Raw genomic sequence first — 11623 nt, forward strand, 5'->3', positions numbered from 1 at the left:
TTATTAAAGTCCTTTATTGTTCGGGGGAAAAACGAATTCCCATATCTATCCGTTCGGCAAAAAATCTCTCTTAATTTATCGCTTCTGTCGGACCTGCAAATATAGTGTGGCTCTAAGATTATGTTCCTTGTGTCGCTCTTAAAGATATCCATTCTTAATTGTTCAAGCAATCTAAGCCTAGCGCGCAGCCTCCGAGTCTCCAACGGCTCCCAGCCTAATTCGCTTAACATCTGGGTAACACTGTCTGTACGCCCGTAGCGGTTTTTGACGAAACGCGCAGCCTTCCTTTGTATCTTATTCAGTTCGCGGATTAAGTCTTTCTGCACTGGATCCCATACACTCGCTGCATATTCAAGGTGCGGTCGGACGAGAGCGAAATAGCACCTTTCTTTTACTTTCTCATCCGAAAATCTTCCCACAATACGCTTGACGAATCCTAATTTCTTCAGGGCTATGCCGCAAATATTCTTTATATGTGTTCCCCACGTGAGGTTCGAGGTTATCGTAACTCCCAGGTACTTCACTTCGTCTGTTGCCTTTATGTTAATGCCATCAACTGCATAAACATTGTTAGTGTTGGATGAATTCCGCAAGAAATGTACCGTCATGCATTTGCTCAGATTAAGTTCGAGTCCCCACTCTTGACTCCACAAATGAACGTTGTTTAAGTCCGATGATAGAATTTCAGAGTCCGAGTGATCACTAATTTCGCGATAGATGACAGCGTCGTCAGCAAATAAACTTATTTTACTGCTAATGCGGAAGCAGAGATCATTAATGTATATAATGAACAACAGGGGGCCGATTACGCTTCCTTGTGGAACACCTGATGTAACTTTTACAACATCAGAGCTAATTCCGTCAAGAACTACTCTTTGTTTACGATCTCTGAGAAAGTCGCGTATCCAGTTTACAACTGTTTCGTTTAATCCGCATGACTGTAATTTGTATAAAAGTTTGTTGTGAGGTACAGTGTCGAAAGCTTTCTTAAAATCTAGAAATAGTGCGTCAACTTGTCTTTTCGATTCACCAGATTTTATAACGTCGTGAAGAAAGAGCGCGAGCTGTGTTTCGCAGGATCTATTTTTTCGGAATCCGTGGATAGCGGAGACAGAAAAAATCATTACTTGAAAAAAGATTGGCTATAACCTAAGCACTCATTCCTGGTTTCCAAAATGTCCTTTTCAACTATTTTACGATCCTAAAAGTATTACTTTGCCACCCCTAAGTATTAAATTAGGGCTTTTTAAAAAATTGTGTAAAATATATATGCAAAAATGGTGCAGGTTTTGCTTACTTGAAACCAATGTCCTTAAAATCAGTGAAAAACAGATAATAGAAGGATTTTTATTGGGCCATAGATTTTTTTAAGAAGCGCTGAAGGATTCGTAATTTTGACCACAAGAGTTCCACAAAAAAAGCGCGTGGAAGACATTCAAAAATGCATTTGAAGGTTTTCTAGGAAAGAGAATGGCTAAATATCACCACAATCTGGAGGTTAATGTAATTAAATTGCACAAAAAATGGGCTGCTCTACGTATTCAAAACAAATCACTTCATTGGCTCACACCTGGATTTTTTTCCTATGAACCTTGGCACCGTTAGTGATCAACACGATAGGTGTTTCCACCAGAATATTTTACTGATGCACGAACGGCACCAACAAAAGTTCAGCATCATGTTATCAGATTAGTGGTGGACACTGAAAAGGGATAGGACAGAAGCTAAATATGCGAGAAAATTACGAGTGAGTACCCATTTTTCACATTATTTTAACTCACAATTTATTTACTTAAACTCCCTTGAATCCCCGTTGAATCTGATTGTCCTAATAAGAAACGGAACGTGATAGAAAACATCTGGGCCCAGTTTCGGAATCAGCCCGAAAAATACCAGAGGATCAGCCAAAAACATGGCTAGAACAGGAAAAATTATTTTTAGGTTGATCAGTGTTATAGATTGAGTTGCAAACATCATGATCTACGGCTATCATAAAGATTTCATCAACGAGTGTATCTGGCGTGTGTCATAATATGAGTAGAGATTTTTATCAATGGAAATTTGACAGTAGCAAGGACAAATTACAACCTCTGCCTCTTCCCCTGCTTATTTTCACTCTTTGAATAAATTTGCATAGAAATAAATGTTTTAAGGCAGATTGAGTCATTTATGTTAAAAAATTATTTGCTTAAAATATTCAGTGTTAATTTTTTTATCGGGTAAACTATATCTATTATGTTGATGTTATCAGTTGACCTTTCACAAAATAAAAAAAATACAATTAGTTCAGATACGAATCCCCCCCCCCCCCATAACTTCAGTGCATCAAATGTGTGTGAAGTATTCCTACTCAGCTACGGAGCCACAGACACATTCCGTGTTCACGGTGAGTTCAAATATGAATCTGAAGAGAGGAAATCCTCGTCACGGAGCTCGCAAGAAAACACACCGAAGGCCCAACATGAGCGTGGACGTGAGTTTCCTATCCACTAGGGCATTTGAGCCTGTCGTTTGACTCCTGTCTCGCTAGCCCGGTCGCCCCCGCGTCCGTCCTCGTCGGCTATTGCTGGCGTACTGGTGAGGGATGCAGGCTACCTCATGTGCCAACCTTCCAAGGTTTTACCGACCCTACCACATCAGTTAAGTGGGGCTCGTGGGTGTCTACATACTTTTGAAAACGATAGAACATATTTTGTTATCACACTCCACCATATGTTAGTGTTGCACTAAGTAGCACATAGGAAGCCTAATTGAACTGTACTTTTTCTTTCTACGTTGTTTTTTTTGTGTGTTTTTTAGAGTTTTTTTGTGCTGGGGAATGGCAGTTTTGGGTTGACTCTGTTGGCACCATTTCGAAGGGTTGTTGTCATGTTGAGTGGCATTGGCAACTGAGATCTGGTGGTACAACTGGAATTAATCATTGTTTGCCAGGGAACATCTTCTGTCATAAAACATGCGCTTAATTCATTGTTAATATCGCTCCATATAAAATAAATGCCCTAACTGATGTTTTTGACGAGTACAGAGTATTGGTAATGCTGTGGAAATGCAGATTGCAATGCTACCAAGCACAAACTTCTACGGCACTCCAGGACTTACTTATATGCTTGGACTTGATGAAAGTGATAATAGTTGTATGAAAAAGATGTATGTACAGCATTTTCTGTATGAAATATGTGCATCGAGCATAGTCAGCATCCATTGCATAAGAGTGATGTGTTTCCAAGCTATTGGTTACCAAAGTATCTGCTTAGTTGGGGCACATTCAGAAAGAGGTATTTTTTTTCGTAACAACTGTGATAAAAACTATTAAAATGTGTTTTTCAAATTAAACTTTTGTCTAACCCAATGCAGAAATGAGTATGAAGGTGGATTGAGTCTGTGTGGTGTCTATAGTGTTGGCCTATGTGTCACATCTTTTGGTGGTGCTGTGGATTTTGGAGAGACGTTCCGATCCCTGCTTGATTGCTTTGTGAAGGGCATGTACATACTGCTCTAAATCCATCAGATGGGATTTTAAACCGTGGTTCTGCCTGTTCCTTTGTCAAGAACAGACCAATGCCCAAGTGGGGTTTCTCTCCACCCATCCCTTGTTGTGCAAATGCAAATGATGTGAGTTGATCACCTCCAAATACCTACCTTCCTTGAGTAAGGAAAATTAATTTTCTTCTCTGTGAGTTCTGAGATTTTGGTCAAAATTAAGAAAACTTGTCTTGGCCAATCTTTCACTTCATTTTTGAAGTTTATCATAGCATAGGCTCACTATTGACAAGGCAATAATAAATGTTAATAGTGTTCTGAAGAAGCTTAAAAAATAAAGCTATTGGTTGGCTCAAGGCAAGCTACATTAATGTCGACCAAAACCTGGAATATGTACCTGAAAAGGAAGATGAAAAAATAAATGTTTGTTAAAATAAAAGCATTTAAGGAAAAATGTATTGCACATATTATTTTTTGGTTTTCGTCATAATTAGTATTTTGTTTCCAAATGTGTATGAGTCAGTGGTGATTGTGTTGTGTTGTCCGCAGTGCAATGGGTGCGAGAAGGCAGTGCTCCACCCACACCAGCGCCTCCCCTTCTTCTCCGACTACAGCCACGAGGTGGTGTGCCCGCACTGCGGCATGCCCGACACGCACTTTGTCAAACCACTGTCGACCTGCTTCATTCGCCGTGGTGGCGAGGAGACACTCGGGTGGCCTTAGACCTCGTCCCGACCCGTTCGTTTGGATTTGGTGGTGAGTATGCATGCCATTGACCTGGGGGACACTTCAACTGCTGGGACATATCCAGGATTTCTTTCTGGGGGGGAGGGGCAAAAGGATACCCCGTAATACAAAATGAACGCAATGATAACGGGACCGTATTAAAAAGCTTGCATATTTTTTTAAGTGTCTAGGGGGGGGGCACGTGCCCCCGTGCCCTCTCCTATGTTCAACTGTATACGTGTATGTAGTAGGTGAGGTGTATGTGGTAGGAAAGCATGTTCAATTCAACAAAAGAAAACGATTTAAAACAGCACAGAGAATCATCATCGTACATCAATCGAATATTTATTTAATTCGCCTGAGGATGGTGCTTATTCTTCGCAATAAATCAGTGGAAAGTTTGCTAAAATTCAATCTTATTCAATTGGGACACTGGACTTAAAACTTTGAATTATGGTGAATTGAGACTCCGTACTTTAATTTAGAGCATTTTTATTTTTGCTTTCTTCTTAAATGGTGGGCAACCCTATTAGAATTGAATTAAAGTCTTCTAATAATTTAATGTTAGAAGCTAATTCAGTGTTGGCCCAAAGTGGTATTTTAAACCAAGCCACATTTTAGTTTGGTGGCTGCCTGCAGTGATGTTTATTGTCTGTTATGATTTGCTTTCAGGTCATTTGGATGATTTAATTTGTGTTGGTGTGACCTTTGTACAAATCTTGTGGACCATTCTCCAACGGATGTGACGGGAAACCAGCATCGGTCTATCTGCTAAGCTGCTGCCGCTGCCTATTGCCATGTGCTCCCTCCTCTGGTGTTTAGGCCTAAAGATTCCATCCAACCGCCGTGGCTGGAGGACTTCTCTTTATATGTTTCTTCCTTTCCCACACCTCACTTGCTCGGGTGGCATCTCAAGAGCAATGTATGTTTGTATTACCGATATTCTTTCCTCTAGCACTAATGGGTGTGCTTGATATTTTTGACTCATTACATAGTTTTGTTCCAATTTTTCTTTGGAGTTATGAGTAGTAGTAAATGTTACCCATGCTAGTACCTGGTAATTGAAGCCTTATTAAAAAAAATTGACTGTTAAGATACGAAAAAAAGAATGTTTAAGAAGAAACAATATATCTCCTTGTTGTGTTGGGTCGTAACTTGCCAGCTTTACTATTCAACTGGGTTCTTTGTCATAAAAAGATATAGGTGGTGCTCCTATAATTAAGCTCTTAGAAGAGGAAACAAATTTTATAGTCGAAACAAGTCATATATAAAAATATATATGCCTTTATTAATACATAAGTAGCCTAAATTTTTTTCACTGAACAGTTTTTGGGTACCAATGTGTCTGTTTTGATATTAAAGAACCTTTTTCATGGTCATTTTTTTATTAATGAAATGTCCACAACCATTTTATATGATTTTTTCCAAACTGCATACATATGTGTGTGTGAGCGCGCTGAGAATGAATTATGGACAGTGATTGGAAAAATGTCGATGGAATGATTTTGAATAACCATTCTTTGCACAAAAATTTACAACACACGTATAACATCACTTTTTGAAACTGCTGTAGCAAATTAAAATAGTGCAAAGGAATTAAATATAGCATTTATAATTGTAGATGGTTTAAAATTCCTTTACTATATCAGACTTGTACAACCATCAAATGTTCTTACGTAATAGAAACCTCCTTACCATTATGCTAGGATATCACGTCACTGAAAATGTGTTATCGCTCCAATACCCAAGTAATTATTAGGAAATAATAATCATCAAAATAATCATCAAAATAAATGCATTCACGATGTGTTTATTACTGGAAGGGACTCAAGTCCTTCAATACTGATGACTAGTTACAGCTAACTTGAGGTGATGAATTTCATATCTGTGTTTAGCCTTCTTCTTTGCCAATAATGTAATGCATTACCAGGGAAAGTGAACAAAAAGCATGTAATGATTATGTGTGTGCCAAATGAAGGCAATAATGGATGTTTCTCCCATGTTGCCTAGCATAGGAAAATGTTTGTCTTTGGAATATCCGTTCATGTTAATTGTATTCATAAGTTCCTTTGAACTTCACTTTGAGGCTTTCTTAGGGGACATTTGCAGAGGTGCATTTTCAGGTCCCTTGTTTTATAATTTCTATGATTTTTTAAAATCAATGAATGAAAGTATGTGATGCTTTTTCATGGTTGCTCTTTGACGAGGAATTGTACGGTCAGGTGGGGATTTGAAAAAGGTTACTAGATATAAGTATTCTGTCATTAATGATAAATATTTTTGTAGATGAAAATAATGCTGATTTTTTGCTTTGATGAGGTAGAGTTGATAATTGGTCAGAATTTTTGTCATTGAAACGATCCATTCCCTGATGGTGTATGAGTTTATTTTTAATAGCCAAATGTTTTTTGAATGGAACTGAATCAGTGGAAATTGCTTGCAAAAAAGACTGGGTGTGATATTGTGTTGATAGTTAACAATTTTATTCAATTTCTCCCTGTGATAATATGTAGAATGGAAGAAGTTTATTTACATATGTTGACAGCTGCAAACTAAGGGTTAGGCATTTAGACTTTACTCACAATTCTGCCACAATTACTTTCTACATTTGAGTAGTACTTAATTGGCAGTCTTCTGCGACTTTATTCATTGCAGAGGTTGATCTCTTATGTTCATATAATACCCACAAGATGATGTTTCTGGAAGAAGCTACATTTTTTGCAAATATCTTTTATTTCTGTCATCCTAAAGGTTGTAATAAGGATGATTTTATTTCATATGCATCATCAGTTTTAGTTTTCAAATGCTAGTTAGTCTAGTGTTTTGTAATAAGTTAGCTTTATCTTGTTGAATCCAAGTTTGACATCTTTCACCAGGTATATCATCATTAAAACACTGATGTATGTTTGAGTATTGTGTTTGTATGAAACTGGTAGAATTGAATCATTAAAATGATGTAAGCATATTTTATCATTTCATTTACCATGTTTCATTAATGAAAGATAAGCATGAACCTGCCAAACAAACCAAAATTCATGTATGCATAATATGTATACAAAATGAATCATTTAACAAATATGCATGTTCTTCGGATTCCAGATCTCCATGCCTCGTAACCTTTCCACACTTCTTCATCCAATCCTCTCACCGCATTCATGTCTCTCTGCTCTCCACTCTCCCTTGCCTTTCCTTCAACGTTCGTTACTCTGCTACGTGTACTTCAGGAGTCCTTCACTTCCCTTTCATTGCCCACACAACTTTTACTGCTGTGTTCCTGTATCACCTTGTCACCTGTATTCCTCCTTTCCCTGTTCCTCCTTTAATTCCTTATTATTCTTCCATCATTTAATTCACCATCTGCTCTTCCGCAGAATTCAATTTCCGTGGTCAGTCGTGAGATTTCTGATTTTTCCATAAGTGGCCATTCTTCACACCTTTAAGTTACTGCGATTTTCACCATGCTATTGTATATTCCCATTTTAATTTCATTAGACCTTGTCCGATAGTAAGTTATTCGAAAGTAAAATTGCCTTTTTTATTTTATAGCATCTATCCTTGATGCCAGACTCAATCGTTTTGTTTTCTGAAATTTTCATCCCTAGATGTATAAATACTCTTTGCAGTATCCTATTCGTTGCCCTCCTTGTACAGTTAGATCCTGCTGTATTCCTCAAGTACAAATATATTTTGCTTTGTCATAACTGTTATCCAGACCCAAATTTTGGTTTTCTGATATTATTCTCTTGTCATTTATTCCATATCTTCATGATCTTGTGTTACAGCATCTTGGTCATCTGCATAGCTTTAGTAGATCTTTCATCAAAAGGTATCCTCAAGGAATTACATTGTATTTTCTCAGTTTAAGCTATTGATCTAAGTATATGTATTAAAAAGTGTAGTGGCCTTATGACAGCCTCGTAAATTTTTTGGTTAATCCCTGCGATAAGTCTCTTCCCATTTTAATCTTGAATGTGTTATTCCTGTACAGATTTTCTCTCGTCATCCATTTTCTTGAAAGTAACCAGTCTAGAAGAATGATACTCCAAAAATAGACCCTGGTCCTCCAGGTTTAGGTATCAGGCTAACTCCTTGTAACTCATAAGACACTTATCTGTTTAAAAATAACCTATGCTATTCGTTAAACTTGGGGAAATGCTAGAGTTAATATTTTATGTCAGCATCTTAGAATGTTCTTTTCTCAAAGAGTAAAATGGATGTCAAGTGTGGCACATGAAATGAAAGGAGGGGATGTAAGGACCAATCAAGAAATGACGTCTGCATTGCACTGGGAATAGCTTGGGAAGAGACCAGAGCAGGCCAGCCCAAGCAGCTGTCGATGTCCCAACAACATAATGTCTGGATGCACAACGTTGCAGGGATGTCCAACAGTTGACGTGGAGGTCCATAGTACAATTACATCGCTTAGATATCTTCAGAACATCTAATGATTAGATAATAGGAAAACTTATTATGGCTTTTGGTAATCCCTGGACATACAAACAAAATAATTGTGCTCTTCAATTCTACACAGAACATATGCTACCTAAAGATACTGTTATGAATAACAATTTTTTAATATCACGGATTATACAACTTGTATAGCTATGCAACATTATTTTTACAACTCATTGTAGATGTTGCAAAGAGGATATCTATGTAACATTGTCTCAATATCATCAGGTAATAACAATGTGTTTAGGATAAATCAACCTTTTTTTGATACCCGATGGATATCGTTTGCTGGTTGGGAAGCATATGAAGCTTAAATTGTTGGTGGCTTTGTGTGCTGTGAGCAGAGCCCTTCAAAATGACTTGTATGCTCGGCCGCAATCGGTTGGCTGCCACTAGGTCATTTTCCATTCCACTTTTTTGACAAAGGAATGTGCAAACCCTGGCTGAGTGATGGGTAACCTCAGGCTGAGTATGGCCACATGCAACATTGAATCCTCAAGCACAGTCATACTCGCCCTGTAGCCCAAGATATCGTCACACACTTTCCCCACTTCAGAATGCTCCAGCTAGCCATTGATTTGAGAGCAAAGAAAACTTGTAGGCTGACTCCCAAGTTGCCCGAATTCATTCATTGTTGATAATTGACTGTGGACTTGAAGCGAGTGAGTTGTTCAGCACCGCCAAACTTGAGTAACTCAAGGTTTGAGTGTATGCATTCAACTCCACAACGTGCGGAGTGAGGGTTGTCCACTTTAGGAATTGGCACTTAGCTGGGCTCTTGCTGAGAGCACAGGTGAAATTGCTATGTCATTAACAGGGGCGGATCCAGGATTTATTTCTGGGAGGGGCACAAGCAAGGCCGTATCTAGGATTTTGTTCAGGGGGGGGCACAAGGATACCTCGTTATACAAAACGAACGCAATGATAATGGGACCATATTAAAAATCTTGCATATTTTTTAAGGGTCTTGGGGGGGCATGTGCCCCTGTGCCCCCCACCCCCCAGGTACGCCTATGGTCATTAAAAAGTACAGTGTTCCGGCCTCCTTCAACTGACAAGTGAGTGAGTGAAAAAGCAACATGACGTAGGAGTCTTGTGTTAGCCTCTGAACCTTTGACAAAATTAAGTTCTCGGATGGAAAGTATTCGTATGTTGGTATCTTTAGATATATTCTTGAGGGTTGTCAATAAAGGAGTGTGTTTGTTCCCTGTCTACGTTACAGCTTTTACAATGTCATCCTAAAGACTCAACATAATTAATGTATGCTGCCTTATTTGCCTCGACTATGATTCATACTCAAAGAGTCCCCAAATTTTTGCCTGGTGTTCTCTGCTGGAAGTCCCAGGGCGTCTTCATTCTTTGTGGAGTGTTGTTTGCTTTTGAGGGCAAGGTGCAATGTGAAGAAGGCAGCATGCACTGCACTGCAGTCCTGATGCTAAAACCAGAAATTAGAATTCTAGGGTATTTGCTTGAGCATGGCAAAACCTTGGCCTCTAAAACTAGAAGAAATGGAAATGGGAAAAAGCTTATGGCAGCTAGAATTGGTGGAGAACCTAGCATGAATTAAATGGATCTGAGCTTGAATCCCTGTCAAAGCAAACGATTCTTCCCCTGAGAAATTTTCAATCTGAGCTGCTTTGTTATTGGATATTTTATCAAATAATTCTCCAGAAATCTTAGGTGTTCGAAGTGAGTTTCTGAATTATTAACATTCTAGGAATTATAATTCTAGGCCCCATTCTAGAGCTCATTTGATATTTCTTATCAGTGAGACTAAGAACATTGAAGACATGAGGTCAGTTGCTGGGCCTTGAAGGTACCTTCGTACGAGTGTATTACTCGTGGGCACATCCTTCAGGAAGAGAGCTTTGGAAAAGGCAGGCCATGAGCAAACTGAAGGAGCAGCATGCATATGTAGCTTGGGAAAGGGAGAAAGGGTGGGATGCCTTCTTGTCTTAGGATTGTGGTACGATGAATGAGGGAATCATTTGACTTGATCAGCATTTGCCAGTTATTCCACCTGCAGTATGGCACTCCTAGGATTGGTATGTATCCCTTACCTAGACGTCCCTTTCCCCACATTGTGGGACCTCAGGACATTTGTCGACCTCGATGGCAGCAAAGATAAGTCCTTGCCTACCACAGCGAAGGTCGTGGGTTCAAGTCCCTCCTGGATAGGTTGCCACTTCCAGGACATGGATGTATTTGATCGTCTGATGTTGATCGTTAAAACTCCCGATGTAAAGGCTGCACTGTGCTGTTTTTGGGGGTAATTAAAATAAATAAATAAATAGTTCCCTCATGTTCTTCTTCTTTGTATCTCCTCTGTCTGGGTCCTAAGGACTCATTTTTTGGCTTCCCTCTGGAGAGAGACTCACCCTCCATTTTATTTCTCTTTTTTTACCATGTTTTCTGACATGTCGCTTGAATGTGGTCCTTCTGTGGTATTTGATCGTTTGTATGTATACGTACTACATATATAACCCCAAACTCACCTATCAAATATACTTAACTGTCACATAACCACCCTGCCTCATTCAAAGGATAGTTCAGTGGAGTGGTTTCAAATCTGTGGTTTAGCGCAGGATATGTTATATGGTATCAAATGTAAAGAATCGCTCATTGCTTATTGAAGTATTCCACTGATTTACGTAGGTTTCCATGGAGCATTTAAAAGTATTCTGGAAGTCTGCTCTCCCTACATGGATTATCCCGCTTCGAAACTTGAAATGACACCTTAAATCTGTTCTGCAGTCTTTTTCCTTCATCTTCTTGTGATGATCTCTTCCACCATGATACTATAGTTAAATCAGAATGTTTCGCATCATTTGAAGAAATTTTCTCGCCTAATTTGCTACATAAGTTCAGCTACACACACTGGTAAATATTCCCAGCCTAAGTTGGTTAAAATATTGTAAATGCTGCACTTTCTATTTTGACAACTCATAATGAATTTGGCCACCCT

At 38.8% G+C, this 11623-nt stretch overlaps 1 protein-coding gene across 2 annotated transcripts in view; it reads left to right on the plus strand.

Annotated features, from left to right (window-relative positions):
• LOC124161519 (headcase protein) overlaps positions 1-7171 on the plus strand; it is a 90069-nt gene extending 82898 nt beyond the window's left edge. For both annotated transcript variants that reach the window (XM_046537871.1, XM_046537872.1), the window contains exons 5-6: positions 4030-4236; positions 4879-7171. In XM_046537871.1, the coding sequence (XP_046393827.1) occupies positions 4030-4203 (174 nt within the window). In that variant the 3' untranslated portion in view covers positions 4204-4236; positions 4879-7171. The remainder of the gene's footprint in view (positions 1-4029; positions 4237-4878) is intronic.
• Positions 7172-11623: the final 4452 nt, after the last annotated feature.

Source organism: Ischnura elegans, chromosome 6 (assembly GCF_921293095.1).
Source record: "Ischnura elegans chromosome 6, ioIscEleg1.1, whole genome shotgun sequence".
Lineage (NCBI taxonomy): Eukaryota > Metazoa > Arthropoda > Insecta > Odonata > Coenagrionidae > Ischnura > Ischnura elegans.